Below are 21,072 nucleotides of genomic sequence, written 5' to 3'. Positions count from 1 at the left end.
TTCGTAACACATAGAGAACGAGAAACAGAACGTAAACTCTTTCGAGGAACATACGTAAATCTGATGAATGAATTTAATAAAACATGGACAGGGACAGCTGTATATCCTATACGAGCAATTCCTACGAGTAAGAATGATAAAGCACACTGATAAGGAAAATGTTAAACGCACGAAGAAGGGATAAAAAATAGATTAAAAAAAAAGAGAGAGATAGAGAACAAAGACAGAAACGAGCACATATAGAACTACTGACGTGACGCAACGTGGTTAGCTAGAACGCTGGTGAAGAGAAAGGTGGAACATCGACAGATCGATTATTATTCGAACTTTCAAGTTCATCTATACGAGTATACTCACGAAGAATGTGTTTCTTGGACACCTTGTGTCTTGGGCATAGATCGCTTGATCCAAGAGGAACTTTTCTTTTTTTTTCTCATTTATCTTACGAGTTTATTTTTCTTTCTTTTTCACGGCAAAATGTTCGATGTTCGTTTCCATAGTATAACCGCGATGTGAAAATTTCGTTTACTTTCGCTCGTACGCCGATCAATAGATGCATTCATCGAAATCGCGCACGAGCGAAACAAAAAGGAGAATTCGTTCCTCTTCGAACATATATACGGATACATGTAGCTCTTGTTCAAAAATTTCGTTGGTGGTCGTAATGAAATAACTGGCGCGGCACATCTCGTCGAATATTACGTTCCGGTGGCTAATCGCCAAAGGTGCGTGTACAGAACAATTTCGAATCAACGTGCATCGCGCGAATTCTTGTCAAGGAAGATTCGGTCGAGGACGTTGCGCGAATCAGCAAAGCACCGGCACTTCGTGGCAAATGGCTCATATAATTTCTTCCTATTTTCTATGTTCTCCAATTATTATTACCATATTTTCATTCTCGAAACACTGCAACTACCAAAGGTATAAAATTAAGAAGATCAAGATGAAAAGATGTACGCAAAAAGATACGCGACACAAGGGAAACAAATTTTCACCCATGATATATCGTAAATCAATCATTTTACACTATACGTGTAATACAAATTTATGGACGTACAAAGTAAACGAATTTCTATATATATTTTCAGATTGCTTTCAAATTTGATCAATATAATCACGATAGCCGTGTTTCATTACGGTGTTAATGAAATTTCAAAATATTTTACATAACACGTACGTAAAAGTTTTCTATGACGAGAGATTAAACACTTTCATGAGTCAATGTATTTCCATATTAATCGAGATTTTCCACTATCAAAGTTACCTTTACACCTCGCGTAATTAAACAAAAAAAAAAGAGAGAGAATGAAAAATAACATATGCGTAGCAATTACAAAAAAAACCTTTGGTAGTTGCAGTATTAAATATAATACGAGTAAATATTAGAAGTAATTAACGACCATGCCACGAGTTAGCAAAATCGTGTTCCATGTTCTATACAATTGTTGGCAGAAGGCAGAGTTAACGACGACCAACGATCAACTAACCTTTAGGTGGCTGCATTCCCAGTTTTTTCATGCCTTCCCGGACCTCTTCGAGGTCCGTGTCCGAGACCCTCATGCTATCGGACACGAATTCGTGGCCTGGCGAATCGGCCAACGCGCTGTTACTTCCGGTCATCGCTGTTCCGCTGCTTTCCTGGCCAGTGGTCACTTGAACTGTTCGCAAGACAACACTCACGGCTAAACTAGAAGGGACGGGTACCGCCTAACAGCTAAAAGCCTCTAACAGCTCTACTACGTTCGTTAATATGCTGTTTGCTAATTTTCTAATTACCTATCGATCGAACTAGCTAATTGCTGCTCGTTCGTGCGGTGCGCGTGTCATTTATCGATTTAACTGTACAAAAGCTTGCTGCGCTCTTTAGTCTAATGTAATTCTAGTTTCTCAATAACTAAAAGAAATAAAAATAAAGCTTCTGCTTTAACCCTGTTACCGTCTTTGAACAACACGATGCTTGATATTTTACGTATAATAATATTTCAATGCTTTGAACAAGGAAGATAGTTCGTTAGGTGAATCTGCGTGGTAGAGATAGCGATGAAAAGGTAGCAAGTAATTTTTTGAAATTCAACGATATCAACGAAATGAGAACAACGATATTAAAACGATATAAACATAATTAAATCGATCCTAACGATATTAATAAAATTCGATAACGTAAATCGACTATTTTCGTGAAAATATTTCCCCTTAATACGTAAAGAAAAATCGAAATAAAATCGAGATGAAGCGTCACGCGTATTAACAAGGATTCGTTGATAATTTCTTTGAAATTAATTTTTTAACGATAAAAGAAACCCGATCGCATCGAGGATGACCCAAAGAACGTAGCAGGGTTGACGAAAGGAAAGAAAACCGAGCAAGAAACGAAGCTTTATAAACAGGGAATGTGCACAAATATCAAACTCAATCTCGAACGAACTCTCGACTGCAAGATCATCGAATTTCAAGCGCGACTTAACCAGACGCCAGGGCATTAACATCCTCCTCGCAGCGATTTGACTTCGAACAAACGGAAGTCGTCGTTGGAACCGCGGCGAAGCCGTTGGCCGGGATCGAATTCTCATTTCGCGAAAGAGAAGAGGAAACCGGGCAGATGGAAATGGTCGACAGAAAGCAGAAGGGGTGAACAGCCCCTGAAGATGGCTTCGAATTCTCATTCACGGGCGATCATTCTCAGGATCAGACAGTATTTCACCAAACTATTCACCTTCCTCTCCCAGGGGCTCCTCTCGTATTTCGTTTTATCCGGTTCGTTCACCTCCACTCCGGATGGAATTCCATTGTTTGTACGGATTTCACCTCCTGATTCCGCAATTTCGACTCCGGCCAACGGTTTGCGCTTTCCCGAAAGCCTTTTTTTTATCAACGTGCTGACGAGCTCGATTTTTCCAGTGGATAGAGCGTATTATTTTCGTGGAACATCATCGTCGTTTCATGCTGAATTAACTCGAATTAATGCCACGCTCGTAATTCGAAGTGGCCGATGCACTGATGATATAGATTTTTCGATTTGAATAACTATCGTGGAATTTTTCATCGCGTTATTATCGACTTTACGTATTTTTGCTAATTTATATGTATCATCGGTGGTGTCAAATAATTTATTTGTTCGTTTATTTAGAGATAAACGGTGTAAATCGCCATTAACGTACAATGATAGGAACGAAGTGAAGCACGTAGGAAACAGTACGGACTACAACGGGCGTGTAACAGTCTGTACAAAATTCTGCGAAGCTAGTTTTTCAAGCTATCGATGCTAACGTCGAAGAAATCAAAACAGGGGCGGTAAGAGCTCGCTGTATTATTGTATGCGATTTACTGGGTCCGAATTCACGAGTAAGCATCGATAACGGTATGGGGAGAAAGGATCTCGTGAATCCAAACGATCTGGTCGAGGTATAAAAATTTATAAGTTCAAGAAGCTGGGGGCAAAGAACAACGCTGTCAATAATAGACCCGCAATCGTGGTCGGACCGGAACATACTACTATACGCGACGAATCTCAGAAACTTGTATCGCACCCTTCTATCGAGCTGTTTGTATTGAATTTGATTTTCGGCGCATATTCTAATTGATAACGTAATAACTTTATTCGTATCCTTTTTGAGTGCCAAAAATGTAAATATAGTGTCAATATATTTTGTTGAGATATGTATAATTTTCTGTGCTTAGAGATACTTGTATGTGGGGCCCGGTGAGTCGTTCATACCGGTTTTAGTCGGTTGGAGTCCGACACTACCACGCCGCTTTCCCCAGAAGCGGTCTGGCGTCCGTGCGGATTTCCTCCACGTAAATATAAAAAAAAAGAGATACTTGTATGTGGGTACCAGTGAGTGGAGGTATGTGTGTGCGCGGCGTCTCGAAAACAGATGAATGTAAACTATTCAGTCGGTTGACAGTCGGGTATAGAAGAAAGTGCTGAGACGCGTGCGAATGTGTATCGATGAATATACAAGAAATCGTCCATAAAATAAATATATAACTATTCTAATATTAATCCCAAGTGTAAATTTAGTGTTCCTGTAACATTATTTCGGCTTCAAAGATCCACAATTCTCAACAATATATATTGACAATATACATATTGATCGTGTAAAGGGTCTATCACGTACAATAACGTTGAGAACCTTAAATAACGGAAATAATATTGACCGTCTGAACCTTTTTTCGCATAAGATCTACAATGTCGATGAAAAGTATTTGTACACCCGTAACTTCCTAACGAAGCGTTTTTAAATCAAGTTCTACGATTTCATTCGCACGGTATCATATTTTTGTAATCATACGAAACTACCACTGAACGATACAAAATTTATTACAATTGGGTCTAATCAACCGCACGTACATAAATACACTGACAAATGCAGCGATGTAAAAATACTTTCTGTACATAACACTTTTCTGATATTTAATATATAATACTTCTTTTGTACATATTCATCGTATATAAATGATAAAAAGTTCCACAATATCGTAAAGAACGATGAACCTATAACACGATAAAACAATCATCAGTACGTCATACAAATTTTCCACGCTAGGATATTCACAGCATCGATGCGACTATTCATCTCTTACACGATTCATCAGCACGTTGTTTGTGGCTCGTCGACGAACAGATAAATCTACACGACGCATCAGGCTCGGAAATGTGCCGTGCATGGTGGTCTTTCGGAGAACGTCGAGCCGTCGATCGAACGTGAACGGTGTGCGCACGACACCCATAAACGTTTCCTCTGGTCTCGATCGTGGTCGATAGGTTGATCGCGAAGGATGTCGTTCGCCAGGCGCGGTGGTTCACCTCGACGTCGAACGAGCGAAAAATCCCTTCGCTTCGATCGGAAATTACCGTACTAGTCTTGGAGCGACGAGGAGGACGTCGAGTCAAGCGGCTCGAAATTGCGATGCAAACTAATATAAGAGGCAACGAACGTGCACACACCGAGGAAACGAACGAAAAGGGTTCGCGTGTGCACGCTTTCAAACGTAGCTCGACGATCGACCCTTTACGCAATGTGACGTCGATGGCTGGATATCGAATCGCGATGCTTCGTGTTGTTCTCTCCGTACTTTTGTTATTTTTCATCCGATTCGTTTCCTTTTTTTATTCGCGGTACTTTCGGCGCGTGACTTTTATGCGATCGCGCGAAGCCGTTAAATCGAAAAAGCAACGCCGCTGTATATCCTCTGAAATCGTTCACCGTTTAATCCGACCGGTATATAAAAGCCACGACCAATTTGCCGACTCCGTTTCGTATCGATTTCGATGGTAAAAATTTGATTAGCTAATCCCAGTTACGCGAAATCTATCTCCGGCTATATGAAATATGTATTTCATTTAACTCGCGGCCGATCGAACCTCGACCCCGTTCCTCTGAATTATGCAACGTCTAACCATCATTCTACTCTGCTTTCGTGATTTATTATCTTAAGGTTAACCAAATACGAAGCAGGATATCCGGTTTTGAATTGATAGCCATCGAGCGTAGTGTTTCGTTCGATCTGACCATTTAAAATATCTGCGTTGCTTCAAAGAATTGCATGAAAATGTAAACGACCATTTCACCAAACGTCTATGCATCGATGAGAGTCGATGAAGCGAAATTTAACTTACCTTTGCTCCATCCTCGGAATTGTCTCAATAAAATCGCTCGATCTTATGGAAGAGAAAAATACAGACGAAACGCTACTAACTACTGGCTGTGACCATTTAATGAAACTGATGATTGTTCTTTCGAAAAACAACGCAGATGTTCCAAATGTTCGAGGAACGCGTCGAGCGTTACACAAACGAAACACTTTTGATCGAAAGGGTCGAACGATAGATTCGATGATAATGACGATGATGATATCGTATGATAAAAATAAATTAACCCCTTGACGCATAAATTTTTCTTCCATGTATTAGCGAGAACGATGAAATCTTTCGTAATAAAAACAACGTATGGTTACGGTGGATGCCTGTTACGCGATCAGTTTCGACAAACGAAACAGTCGCTTTTATAAGAATCTGCAACCTCGTTCATGAATATTAAGGCCTCGTAAAAAATATAATAATCAACGTAGAATAACGTGAGTTATCAGAGGAGCGATTAATCAACCGAATTATGTGTTCGTGCAATATAATGATTTGGAATATACAGAAATAATTTGCGGAGATGTTTGCAAGAATCGAATAAAGCTAACGAATTGATGATTATATATGGATACCTAAAATATTTCCATCTAAATCTCACTAAGAGATAATTCCAATTGATTTAATTAGAAAATTCGACGACGTTCGTAAAAAAATTCCAATTTTATTTGTGGAATCATATACAGAATGCATGAAACCGAGGAATAATAGATGCTGTGGAAATTAGTCGAGACGACAATTGAGAAGGGAAATGTATAATTATCGAAGAATAATCGAAAAATAAACGAAGAAAATAAAAGAAAAACAGTCTCTTACCAATTTTTAACAATTATCTCGTCCTCGTTAAGAGTCTTAGCATCGATCAACGAGGGTGTCTATATGTATGCAACTTTAAAAATAGTTGTCGTCAAAACGACAGTTCGTTAGAGCACACATCCACTGTAATCACGGCCTTGCGATGCAAATGGGTCCACGCTATGTTTTTAGAAGACATATAGATATCTCATTATATAAAATATCGCAGCTCGTGAACCCGTAAAGGCCAATGATTAAAATAACCGAGTAAACTAAATGTGCGTTAAGTGGTTAAACGAACGATAATAATGTTATAAACGATAATAATATTGGATAAGCGTGAGAAATGGTTGCACAGAGGTTCGAATTACCTTCAGGTTGATCGACGGTTCCGGCGGAAGTCTGATTGAGGTTGTTCTCCGTCTGGTCGGCCATTGTATTCAGCTCGTGGCTTTGACGGAGAACCGATACTCGGTAGAAGTAGTTCCGCCAGAAATTCTCTTCTGATATTCTGCACGATACAGATGTCGAGTATTAATTTAGGGGCGCGAATTCGTCCAGAGTCTTGCTAGCAGAGAAGCCACACGACTTCCGGTCAACCGTAATCGAATGTCGCTTTGGAAATTGCCAATTAACGCCAGCCACCGTCGACTGATATAATTTAGTCGGTGGGTAAATAACACTGGTCGTGGGTTATCCGCGTTTCCTCGTACGTAGAAACGTGGGAGCTCGAATGCGTATTGATCTTCCGGAGATTGATAGGTGCGTCTTGAAATAACTCGCAATTAGAAACTCGCTTCCTGAGCCACTTCCGCAAATTTGACAAGTTGGAAGAGATATGTCGTAGCTGATAGCGGCAGAGGTATTTTATGGTTGAAGCTCACACGATATAGTTCACAGTTGATATACGCCAGCGATGAAGATTTGATGTTGATCGCTCGATCTTCGTACGTTTGGTTCGCTTTCTCAGTCACGCGATATTGTACACTGCGTAGCGAAACGCGTGCTACGTGTAAGGCAAACGCGTAGGTAAACTCGCGAATGGGAACTTACGTAGAAAGTCTACAAAGAACGAATCTAAATTCTAAAATAAAATCTCCTCGTTTGTATCTTCGTTTGCGAGAAAATCAAGCTTTTGAAGGCTTCGACAAGTGCGATCGTATACGAATGGACAATCGCGACAGATTATTGTACGGAGGAGTAAGTCGAAAATCTGGAATAATATCTTTTCTTTCGAAGCCTTGTTTACGAGGAAATCGAATTTGAAATTTTAACAAATGCACCTTAACTCGATTAATTCTCAATACCTTGCGAGGTGAACGTTGGGTGGGATATTCTACGTACGAAACTAAATAAAAAATGTAGAACAAAATTCACTTGAAGCTTTGTACCGCGCGTCTTGCAATACTCGCAATAGTTTCATTTCGGTAGATACGACAACATTTCCGACTAATAATAAAAATTTCGTATGTTCTATGATGCGAGACGATTGCGAGAGAAGCGAACCCACGTGTTCATGTATTTTTAATGTATTTTTAAGAGAGACGTGTAAACTATAAATCAATTTCCATCGTTAGACGCGATCAACTGAAGCGGAGAATAAATTTACGTACCAACTATGACAACCATCTGAATACTAAAAGTACCTGTGGTTTGCGATGCAACGTAGCCTGTCCGTAAGTTTGGCGATCTCTAGAGGAAAGTCAGAGAGAAGATTCGCAGGGGGAATTCCAGAGGGATTTTGCAGAGATTTTCTCTTTGTAAAGGTTTCAGAATGATTTTGGTTCTAGTTGGTTGAGATGGAATGGAGTTAGAGTGGAATTAGATGTGGAGGGCTCGAGTTAATAGAGGCTTGAATTTGAAATGACGGAGGAATTTCCGTGCCCCGAGTTTGAATATAAAAAGTCTGTTTAATATTGCCGAAGAAATAAGGAGATTTGTATCAAGTTTTTTTTCGACGAATAGTTTTTGTTAATTATCAGGGTGTCTCATTTTATCCTCTTGTACGCGACTCTTTTTGATATTGTTGTACACAGAATTGTTACTTGTTATTTCGTTATATCAAATTATTTAATTCATTAGAGTTAAGTATGTGCAATCATCGTAAATGGAAGTTCAAAAGCACGGGCTTTATTCAATTATGTGCCTGACGTTTCCAACAGTACGTTTTAGCATTTGGCTGAAAATTATTACTGTGCGCGTATGTGTACGATGCACATGTGTACTCTCCAGATACTTTAAACACTATTACGAAAGTGGAACTTGCTATTATTTTAAACAAAATAGACAAATACACTCGTCTTCCTTTGAAATCAAATATTTCCGAACAATGATATTTGTTAGTGAAAATAACTATTTCTGTTATCTCGTATTAATGGAATTGGAGAAAAATAACACCGATTCTTCTAGTATTGAATATATATGTCGGCTTTACATTAGAATCAGGGTTAGGGGCGTGAAACGAATCTTCGTTTGGATTACACGTGTCGCTATGCAATAGAGAAGACTTCGACTAATGCAAATACGATTATCATAGAACTGGACAAGTAACCGTGGTAATTAGATACTCGAGAAACTAATGGCAATGATCTTAGGTTCAATAACGAATCCGCAGTCGACGGGATGATAGATGAACGTGCTCACAAAATCTAAGTCGGACGCGTAATATCCACGGGTCGTAAGGGGTTACTCTTTTCGTCGATGAGATCGCGACAGAGAATGAATTTCCCGTCCCGATGATGCCACAGAGGAAAACTATAACGGGGTCTGTCTAAGGACGCGAGATCATCGGATTCGTCGAGGATAGCCTTCGTTCAGAAGGTGAGGGAATTTGGCGTTGCTGCTAATTGGTCAATCTCCATATCGGTGGTTAGAAAAAGATGCTAGCCGCCCTCGAGGGAAAGTTGCTAGTGGGAGACGCCGCTCGTTGAAAAATAGGTCTCCCCTATTTTCCCGTAGTTGGGACAAAGACTGTTTGTCTATTTGAAGGACTTTAGTTGACTAAATCTTAAAATTTATAACGGGCCCTCGAGCTAGCTGAACATGTACTGCGGAGACGCATCGACATCTGGCAATCATCTTGCTCGAAGAATAGGGTCTGCGTGTGGCGAGCCACGGGACAGAAACCGTTGGAATGTTTACTGTCGCGTGTCGCCACGAATATTTCTTTTAAGGAGAGCTATAGAATTATTCCATACCTTTGTTAGACAAAGCGTTCATCCCGTGACCGCGGCTACGTTCGGCGACTGGCTGTCGCCTCGAGCCCAAGCTCATTATCACAGTTCGCGAACAATTACAATCGGATTGAATAACTAGAATTGTTTAATTACAGCTATAGTAGACTCTAGATTACAATGTTGCGGGATTATCCAAAATTTCAAAGGCTCCGGTGTTCTTTCATCTCCGACATATATATTTTTTTTTAATATTTTAATTGCTTCGACTTCTCCAAAATCTCCTTTTCCTTCGACACTATTCTCGGACATAGTAATATTAATTTCCTTGTGTACATCTAAATTAGCATCTCAAACTTACGGACATAGTTTCAATATCATTTTGCAAAATGTTATCATGGCATAAATGCAATTTCTAAAGTACGATTAGTTGAGTAACAATTTGGTAAAATTACTCACACTTTCGGCACAAGCTGGAACCTCATGTTCTCCAAGTTAGGATCTAGTGCGAGAGTGGCCTGTGCCATTGGTTGCACAGCCTCAAAGTCCCAAGGGAAATCGACTTCCTTTGGTGGGGGTTTCAGGAAGTTACGTTGATCCTGAAATCAACATTCCCAAATTACCGAAATTCCTTTACGCTTTTTCGACCACCACTTTTAAATGGTACGCGAATTAAATCGCCAGTGGATAATCTGAAATTAGACAATTTGTAAATTAAGTTAACGAACCTAATTTAATTTGTTTAGTTTGATTCGATCGAACTGCTTTATTTTGATTTAATAACGTTAAATTAAATTAATTAGCCTTGGTCAATGAATCTTTAATTAAACCTGCTGTTTATAAAAAGATTTATCATACATTTAACGGATCAGCCAAGATCCGTGCAGGATTAACGAAATCGTCGTTCCAAGAAGTCCACTTAAAGAAGAATCGATTCGATTTAATAGAGCAGATACTCTGTTACTCGGGGGGAAGCAATTTCAACTTTAGAGATCGTTATACTAATCGCGACACGATCTCCTCACTGTAATTAACAGTGCCTAATTTTGTCTACAGCGTGACTGTGGATAGATTATGTCTTTTTGTTACGAATTGTACACATGCTGCGGCTCGAATGTATTCAAATATTTGACGATTTTCCGTATCCTATGATTTTCGTTGATTTTCAAAACGCGAACAAAGTCGATTAATTATCGAAAGCAACGGTATATTTTAAATTTATTAATTTTAATATACTATGCATTACATTCTCAATAATCGATTTAAATTTATAATTTGTTAATTGTATAAGAATGTATAATATATAATACAATATATGTATGTCATATACCCCTTTTAGTCTCGAGCTGATTATTAATTTACATACTGTCACAATAAATCAATCAAAATGATCAGCTACTCGTGAGATATGTTTTTTTCAAATTTGCCAATCGACATTGTCATTAATGTATTTTAACAGCATTGTAAATGTTTAATTGGAATTTTATTTAATTCATCTTATTTCTCCCATGAGAGAATCGTATCGGACTCGATCAGTTATGTCATCATAAATTGACACAGTAATTTCGAAGCCTCTATGATACATGGTCACTGCGTTATCATTCATACGTATTATTAAATCATGAATCAAATTAAACATGTGCATATCTATGCCCATCTGTGTATGTCGCTGCGAGATATCAACTGCTCTGTTTCGATCTCGAAACGCAATGCAAGCCAATCTAACTGGGAATCGAAAATCTTTGTCTATAACCCGTTGCACGAGTTCATTAACCCTTTGATTAATACGAGCAACTATACGTGACATTCAAGCCTTTCCGGGACAATTGTAAAATATTAGAGAAATGAAACTAATCAAGTACAAAGTTTGTATGTAATTCTTATACGTTCTATACTTTAATTTCAAAAGAGACAATTACAGCGAAGGAATTAAACCGCACGATTTCTTGACTAAAAAGTAACAGGACACCTACTCTAAGTATCGCTATTTATCGAAACACTCCAACGAATTTTACTTTATTTTATAACAAGATACGATAAAAATCTGCGTTCGCACGAGCAGAATTGATTCGGACAAAGTTTTAGTTAAATCAAACAAATACTCGATGGAAATCCATTTATTCGATTTCCTATTATATAACCGGAAAATCATAGTTGATGAAAACCAATGTTATACGAATTCCATATAAACTATTTGTTCCCCGACAAGTTCGTATAAACGAAATTTCACCGTAGGTAAAAAATAAAACCCGAGAAAAACATTCAATTTGTACTAAACATCAGCGAATGTTCCAATGCTGAATATTTAGTAGAGTACATTAATTCTCATCGAAAAATCTGCATAGCGAAATACACGTCGCGTCCGTCTTAACACGCCAAGACATGTACCCGAAACGCGTGGCAAGAGGTCATTGTTTGCTATGGGAATCCAGTTGCGAATCACTCTCGGCACTTTCGTTTCGTTTTCCCCAAGAACGATCGCGACGCGTATTCCGTGTGTGTGTGTGTGTGTGTGGACTCGAACTGTTCCCTCTTCTCTAGAACGAGAGTATACTAGCAACGAAAATAGGAGACACAGAGGAATTACTCACCGTCGACAGAGATAAGCATTCCTCGCGGAGTATGTCCTCGTTGGGTGCACCGACCCACGGTGCGACGGCCTCACCCTTTTCGGTATGCTTGTTGGCAATGAAAGCCTCCTGTTCTTTGTTCAGCTCAGCGACCAATCTCTGGAACAGCATTAATTCCGCGTTAGAGAGCAGCTGTCACTAGCAATGCTAGTAAGCGCGTTATGTGTGTCTCGTTGGAGGCCACGTTATAGAGAGCAATTATCGCTATCATCGACGAGGACTGTGTCGCGCCGATGGGTAGCTATTTCCACGCCACGCGACGAGTTTCCACGGTAAAAAGCGAGAAGAGCCCGTGACAGGGTTCGTTCACCTCTTGGTTAATTAGATCGTTCTTATCGTATTTTCGTCGATAGCCGCGCGCTGCGGCTAAGATCGTATTGATCACGTCGAGCCACGCTGGATACGTCGTCTCGTTCGTACGCTGGATTTAGCAGTCTCGTGGAAATAGAAATAGATAGCAGAATCAGAGAATAATTAGATTTATTATGCGAACGTCATTTTTGAGATTTCAGATGTCACGTGGAAATTTAACGAAGAAGATAGCACGAGGCTGGAGCTGGAGGCTTGACAATTTGAGTTTGCGTTGGATGATTTAATTGTGATTTGTAATTGAAGAAAGGAATGGTACAATCGGTTCGTTGTTGGATTTCTATCGACGCTTTTCAGATTTGGTATACTCTTTAGGATACCTAATGAAGAAGACAAGCGTTGGAATGGAGATGGAATTGGGACAGCTGTGTTTGTGTGGCAACGTGGTCGTTATTTTTGACATTTGAAATATCTCGCGACATTTAATAAAAATGATAGTAAAATATACGCTGCATACGTAATACAAATTACTTAGGTATAGAAACGTGGAGATTCTATCTGCGAAACAATCGCGTGAGTAACTAGCGTCAATCAGAGCAGCTATATGCGACCTTCCTTCGTTTATTTAATTTCCAAGGAAGCCGGCTAGTAGGAAACGTATGCTGATTTTATAACAGCTTTTCTTCTAAAGGTTGGTTTTATCCGATGGAATGAGTAAATCCGTCTCCTTGATAATTAAAAGCTACTTATTCCGTATTACGGTCGAGGATCTGCATTAAGAGCCGGATAGAAATTCTTCTTTGACGCCCAGAGAATAGCTAGCTGTCTTCCGGTTAAATAAATGAAATTTAAAAAAGAAAAGAAAAAAGGAAAGGAAAGCGCGGTAAGCATGAAATGTGAAGCGACAGCAGGTACAATGAAACGAATGGCAGGGATCCAGCTTAGAACGAAGAAAAATGGATGAGCTCGGATCGTGGAGATACGGAGCAACCGAAAGGATTAAAGGCAGGACGTTCCACTGATGTCGGAGCTAAAACTCCACCGGACAAGTCTTCTTATTATCGCTCTAGTATTCGGGTCAACGAAGATCTTGGCGATCTTTGACTTGATGAACCCGACGTTACCCCGAGACACGTGATATTACGAGTTAGTCTTAAGGCAATCGATGTCGTTTGTGGTTCCGAGGATCAAATTAGCTTTCACTGGTGTACGGTGCCGGGATCAACGAAATTCGTGATACCACAGAGGTAATTCGACGTAAGGGCTTTAATTCGGAACAAAAAGTTAATTTATCAAACCTAAGCTAAACTTTGACCGAAGAAATTTAATACAAACGATTCTTACTATTTAGGTGAATTGTAATTATTTGACTCGATCGAGTATCATATGAGAATCAGTTATACGAATTTCAATTAAAAGTATAATTTATTCCGCGGTAGTTTCGTTGTACAAGACGAACCAGGCTGCGATTCAGTAGACAAATACAAACGATATCCGACATGGTTGCACTAAAAGCGAAAGAACCTGACGATCAACAATTTCTGATTCGAAAATCGAATTGGAAGAATCGCAATGCATCGGGACATCGTGTAGCACCAGGCATCGAGCTTGGTTCGACAAGTCCCCTTATTACGTATTGCGTTCGTATTTGGGTCAACGAAGTCCTTCACTCGGAACAGACAATGCATCATCGTTGCGCATTCTTCATTAACCACAACGCGTCCGCAAGGGATCGATATTTTTGTTTCGAGCTTTAATAAGTTTGACCGTTAAACGCCACCAATCACAACGCTGAATAAACGACTTTTGTCGTTGACAGAAATTGCTATACGGAGATTGAGTGCCATTCTTCTTTGTTTTTTCACCTTGCAGTCGTAATCTCTGATGGCTGTGACCTATTGGTCGTTAAGAGGCAGGTCACCAACAGACAGAACCATCTACCTACGAAATGAAATCGTACAAATTTTCTTGTCGATGCATTTGTCAAAAACTTTCGATTGGAAAAATGAAATATCGGTATAGAGATCTGGCGTTTCTCGGTCCATGCTTCGATTCAAATATTTCTAAATTTTCCGCGAATGTTTTTCAACGACAATTCCATTCGTTCGAAAGTTCAATTTACCGCCAATAATACAATTTTACGGTATAATATAGAATTTATTAAACATCCATCGTGGTAGATTGTAAATCGTATTATAAAGTTGCGATAGAATCTACATATCGATTGAATTTTATTTCATCGAGTTTATACAAATTGAATCCATCTATTCAATTTCCGTATTAATATTTACCGTTCATCTATTATTCTTATTCCCCGAATAGAATATTGCGCTTAACGCGAATAATCATGCCAACGTAAAAGAGGAACGACGTCGCAATTATAATCGTTCTTCCGGCAGAGTGACCATGAACGTTAAAAATTTCTGTTCAACTTTTCACCGGATCGAAACGTACAGCGAACATTTCTATTAGATAAAGTATATTTAAATAAATTTATATCACACTGTTATGAAATTTCTCATTTGCCAAGCAATCCGACGACCTAACGTCCGGAAGGTAATCTTCGATTCAATATTTGCGCCAACTACTACGAAGACGAACAAACTAGCGTAGAGATGAAACCGGATGGTTGTCTCATTGATATCGAATGGTACGGCAGACTGCCGGCGCCACGTGGATTAGTTCTCGGTTACAATTTCTTCAAAATCTGTCAATCTACGTAAGCTGCAAGCTTTGTTCGAAGGAAGATATATATTTTTCCAAAGTTGAACATAGCGTCACGATTTCCGGGCGTCGGATCTAGGAATTGGTGCGCCAGTGGCCCAGAAAACTCGGTTTATTTTTGCTGCACCAGCAGCAGGTCGATAGGTCTACGTCATTCTTTTACAATTGTGTACACGTCCCGTGGCGAATTTTTATAACCGTTGATCACGCGAATATATGACTTCGCCATTAGGACTGCGGATCCGAGTACAATTTCCACGTACGAACAAGTATTTTTCACGGTAATCGGAGACCGTCCTAACACGACAACACGATCTCGGTTTATTATTTATTCTATTTATTACCTGCTCTGACTACTGATCGATACGACAAGTTGTATAAATTGCACGCTTCATAAATCAGGCAAACGAACCTAGTATACTGGGAGCTAAGGATTAACGAGGTGAAAAATGTATTTCCTTCGCTCGTTTAAATGTATTGTCGGGATTGAAGCTATGGAAACGCGAGAAATCTTAGGAACGTACGATATTTAACGTATATTGTTTCCTACTATCGAGGTGAATCCTATAAATCAACTATGTTTGATAGCAATCAAAATCTACGTTTCTTAGAGTACCAAGTTTTTTAAATTTTGCCCCCTGAGAAATATAATTAGAAAATTCCAGTGTCATTCGTTTGCTTCCACGGCCACGATGAATTACGAGAGCCAACTATATTAAAATACCGAAGTTTGTAAAGAATGAATTTCTTTGGCCGGAAAATACACTTAAAAAATTCCCTGGACGCCCATTATTTTCTACTATCAAGATAAACTGTGAGAACCGACTGCCCTCGATGATAATCAACAGCCATACCTCTGAAGACGATAAATTTTTCTAAAAACCCAGTTTTCCTCTGGTTGGGAAATATATTTAAAAAATATCCTTACGTTAGAAACTTCCTAAGAACGACAAAGAATCGTCGCTGTTAGATTTCTCTGACGACACAGAGTCTTATATTAATATATTATTCTTCCAACGCAGAATTCAAAGAGGAAGGGACGAACGCTCGTCGTATTTTCCACGATCTATGAAGAAAGCTGGACGCGGACTCGAATTCAGCGAGAGATCACCGGAAGACGTGCAAGTGTGACGATCGCATCGAATGAAAGGGCAACTCGCGGCTCCAGGATCTCGATCGCTGCAGGGAAATCCAGGGTTAATCCGTCACTGCATTTCATCCCCCTTTATCCTACGCGGGCAGTTTCTCTCTGGAGTTATGCGCTCGCCATGAATTTGATTTGGCGATCCGGTTCGGTGTATCGCGTTCCCGTTCCCGGAAGCCTGCAGTGCTAGGTGGAAACCTGGAGGAACACCATCCGGCGTGGTGGATTGTATCCGATAAATCGATATCTATGGCGAGACAAGCTACAGAAATGAAACAGCGTTTGCGAGAAATTCACTGGCACCTTCTGGACAGAGAGAAGCTTCGGATTCGCGTAAAAGCTTCGAATCTATAAACTTCTTTTTAAATCCGGCCGAGTGACGGAGAAATAGTATACAGAGTGGTGTTCGTAATATTTAGATCTAGGGGCAGTTATGTTTTCGTTTCAAATGGAATTTTGTTTTTTTTTTCTTTAAGATGAGCTTTGCTAAATTCCTGCAATTCGTTCTGTAGGACGTAGAAATAATTTTGGCAGACTGTTCTAGCTTTTAAGGATGCTTAAGCGTGTGGTTGATAATTATGGCACTGGATTAGCGCTATTACGAGAATACATTTACGTCTGAGCTTACGTCGCTAGGTTCTTTCTTTTTCAGTCTTTTTTAATGGTACTTTCAGTGAACGATATATTGGCTAGCGAGTTTGGATGTTTGATCGTGCTCGATTTCTATCTGTCGTATATTCGCTGAATTTTCTACTTCACCGTGGGGACTTGGAGATCTTTCCGTAGTTCTCTATTTTGTATGTGTATGTATATATATATATAGTTTGTATGTATGGTACAAATGAAATTAGATATGCCATATATAAATATTTATTTACGTGGATACTTATTTTTGCGAGAAAAACTTTTTACTATAAATTTTGTATTAAAGAGAAGTATAATTAAAGAGAAGTCAACGTATGAATATACCTGTACGATAATAGAAGTTTAAAATTCCATGGAGAAGTTCATGGGGAATTACCCGTGGTAACCACGAGGATACGTAACGTTCAACGTGACCCCTCACATTTGTTTTCTCATCTGTATCGGAGAGATACAAAGACAAAACAGCTGCGTTTGAAGAACCACAATTTTTTAGCTCTAAGGGTGAATTGATTTCAAAGTGACGCAAACGTATATTGAAAACCGCGGATGAACCGCGCTATGACCTTTCGATTAATCCTCGTACGAAGATTTCTTTATTTTTATTTTATTGTCTTCGTTTGTTTAACTATTTAATTCCTAAAGCAAATAAAAGAATGTTTAGATAATATTAAACCGGTTAACAGCAAAGTATCGTTTCCCCGTAAAAGACAGAAGGCGTGACACAAGCAACAGTAGAATTGTCATTCATAGTCGGACCTCGCAGAATTCCACAGCAAGCTGATCATTATTAATAAATCTATATGTAATTTAATTTATAATTGCACAAGTGTGTGATCAATATAGCTTTTACTAATTTATCTACTATTAATTTATAAATCCTATTATTTTACCACATGTACGATATCTAAACATTCGAGGCATTATATCGCGAAAATAACAAGGCGTCGTGTAATACGATATTTTTACAGGATACACGGGAAAGTGCTCTCATCGTGGTTAAATTCCTGCCGGAAATTTCATTTTAAGTCGTTAACGGACTTTCCGCGACGAGAACCGACGTTCTTAGCGAAAAATGATTTTAATCGTAGACCGATTCTGAGAGGGCGTGCTTATGGTGTTCATGCAGAGTATTACGGTCACGTGATGTCGCGGAACGTGGCTCGAATGTCAGGAATCTTACTCGTGTCAAGTCGTTTCGAAGGTGTGGAATTACCGTCTGGGGATTAAAGCTTGTGGAATGGAAAAAGAATGTGAAGCAGAGCGTGTCGCTGGTCACCGAATCTTCGAAGCTCGAGAATTTCGCACGTGTCGTGCACACTTGATTCGTGTAATATGCAGAGGATTCCGTCCGAGGATTGACACCGACACGCCTGGCAAAAAATATTCGGACACGTGCTTGTTTTTCGACCACTCAATTAGGGAAATGCAGTTGCAAAGGCAGTTTATGATAATCTCGTTATTCTACGCTATTACGATATTTAATAGAACGCTATGAATACCATGAATGAAATTCATGCGATGAAACTGATTTGTCAGAGATAATAAGCGACAATAACAGTAGAATTAGCATTTTTAGTCAGACCTCGAGGAATACTACGGGAAAGTGATCGATATTAATCATTCTTTCGTAATTTAATTCAGTCAGTTCCACGAGAAATACGACCGATGCTCAGACCAACGATATTATTTATTATTAATTTATAAATTCTGATAGATTATTTATTTCACTAGGGAAAGCTGCTGCGCTACAAATTGTCCAAAGCGGCCCGATGCCAACGATCAAAAGTTACGTACAATTTTATAAGATCGCGAGGTTTGCGTTAACAAGAAGACCATAATAAGGACTGATATCCCTAAGCTGCAGGTTAGTACAATTTAATATTATGAAGATTGAACTTGCGGGGGCGTATTAACCCTGCAGCCGCGGGCGAATCTGAAACCGCGTCTACTTATTCCCTCAGTAAGCGTATCTTCTTAGTCTATTAATTTCGAAAAGCTACGGTATTACCACGTCGTTTATCGTTTGTCATTATCGTTTTTTACGTCGCGTTAATAGTGCTTTTGCGATAAATCTATACGAGATAAAAATTTCGTGTTCGCTATTTTTTTACAATATGAAAATTGTCCGCGGTTCAAGTCTTAAGCATCGATATTAAAAACGTACGGAGTCGAGGGACTCGATATCAGGAACAGCAAAGTCATAGAGGTCGATTCTAGATGCTTAGGGGTCGTGAAACTCGATATTAGTTAGAATTGCAGAAGTCGATATAGGAGTCCTCCGGGTCGTGGGACGCGATATCAGGAAGAGCAGTGCCTCGAAAGTCGATATGAGACAGTCACGGGTCATGGAACTCGATATCAAGGTCAATGGAGTTATAATAGTCAATATCAGAAACCTGCTGAATCGACATACCCTGGATTACCTTCGTTATTTTCATGCTACACGACCTTCAATTTTTTGGTTACTTATATCCGCAGGCCTAACAGCTAGAGATCTTATTAATAACTGATACTCGTATAAAAAGAAGAAAAATCATTGGAAAATTAATTTATGTAATTTCGAATTTCTTTTCTCTTTGTCTCTAAAAATGTCAAGGATCTCGAAGGTGGAAAAACTTCAGGAATCGAAGGTTTTAGAAGTGACAAGTACTTCATGGATCTTATTAATCCACGTAATTTGACTGTTTTTTTTTCTTTTTTGTTCCAGAGATTTTCAAGGGTTCGGAGATCCCTACAACTTCTAAAGTTCCAAGAATTTAAAGTTTTAGGAGTAAACAGGCATCTCAGAAATTCCAATTCGTGCAATTTTTAATTCAAGTGTTTCTGAATACTTCAGAGACCTCGAGGGTCTCGGAGACATCGCGAAGTACAAGAATGCTTGGACTTCTTCAATTTCCTATGGGATTTGTCTTAGGAACTTGGACCATTCTTACGCTATTATCGAGGCCTACGAATATTTTATAACTATGCCGGTTCCTATAGTTCAATAACTTTGCTGCTATCGAAACTTCATTATCAGCGATACGTTTCTACTGATATCTACCTTACAAAGATTATCCTATGTATGGTAAGCATATCTATGTATCTCATACTGAGTTTAATCCTCGGTAAGGTTGTTAATAAGGTTTACTGGTTCTGTATATCGTATATTCAGTTTATATTCACCCTAATAATATTATGTGCTTCAATTTTAGCGATTAATAGTCTGTATATCCTACTTAATATGGAATTACTCATTAATAATTTAACGAAAATTTCCAACAGCAAACTACATATACTCACATATAAACTACGTACATTATGATATATATATTCATACATGATCTCAAACAAAGATAACAAAATTTCGATCTTTTTTTTCTTGCAATCTTATCTGTTAAAGTTTTCACGAATGACGTTCTATTATAGATATTCAAATCAGAATATTACGAACATTTGCAAAAGGAGACCACAGCAGTTGAAGTAACATTCGGATGTAACAACGATCGACAATTCGTCTAAAAACTATTACGTCCAGGATAACTTTCTTGGCAGGCCATAGAAAGCCATTGAATCAGCAGGCGATCAGTGGGAGAGCACATTTCCTCTCGACTATCTTATTGCCGGTTATTATCAGAGGTAGATTAAGCCGCACTAGTTCCGACGGAACCGGCCACTTTTATTTATTGTATCCGCTGGAGATGCTTACAGTCTCTAGCTATCGAATTAAGAGCGTAATAGCTTTTATTTTCCTAGTGAAATTTGTAGCACGAGCAAACTTTGATACCAAAGTTTACTTCAACTTCGCCGTAAGATTAATGCCTCATCGAGATAAAATTTTTCATCAGATATAAAATGATTTATAGATAAGAATTATTAAATACGACGCTATGTACATTTACAATATTGTATTTGTTTGTACGAGTATCGTGTTTGTGTTTCTCTTTCTGCAAGCCAAAGCGCTTTTAACGTTTACGTGCTAACTTTCGTTATTTTTATTTACTTCAACATTTGTGAACATTTTATCGATGG

The 21,072-nt window shown here is 38.9% G+C and overlaps 1 protein-coding gene across 4 annotated transcripts in view; it reads right to left on the bottom strand.

Moving 5' to 3' along the window:
* LOC117234817 (synapse-associated protein 1-like) overlaps positions 1-21,072 on the bottom strand; it is a 95,727-nt gene that overhangs the window by 7,222 nt on the left and 67,433 nt on the right. For 3 of the 4 annotated variants that reach the window (XM_033496378.1, XM_033496374.1, XM_033496375.1), the window contains 4 exons: positions 12,201-12,338; positions 10,069-10,208; positions 6,808-6,947; positions 1,488-1,658 (listed from right to left, as the gene is read on the bottom strand). In XM_033496378.1, coding sequence (XP_033352269.1) covers positions 1,488-1,658; positions 6,808-6,947; positions 10,069-10,208; positions 12,201-12,338 — 589 coding nt within the window. The remainder of the gene's footprint in view (positions 1-1,487; positions 1,659-6,807; positions 6,948-10,068; positions 10,209-12,200; positions 12,339-21,072) is intronic. The other variant, XM_033496376.1, reaches the window with a different exon arrangement.

This window comes from Bombus vosnesenskii, unplaced genomic scaffold (genome assembly GCF_011952255.1).
Source record: "Bombus vosnesenskii isolate JDL3184/JDL3185 unplaced genomic scaffold, Bvos_JDL3184-5_v1.1 scf7180000013309, whole genome shotgun sequence".
Classification (NCBI taxonomy): Eukaryota; Metazoa; Arthropoda; class Insecta; order Hymenoptera; family Apidae; genus Bombus; species Bombus vosnesenskii.
Note: the sequence above shows the minus strand (reverse complement) of the source record. Positions and strands in the feature narration are given on the sequence as shown.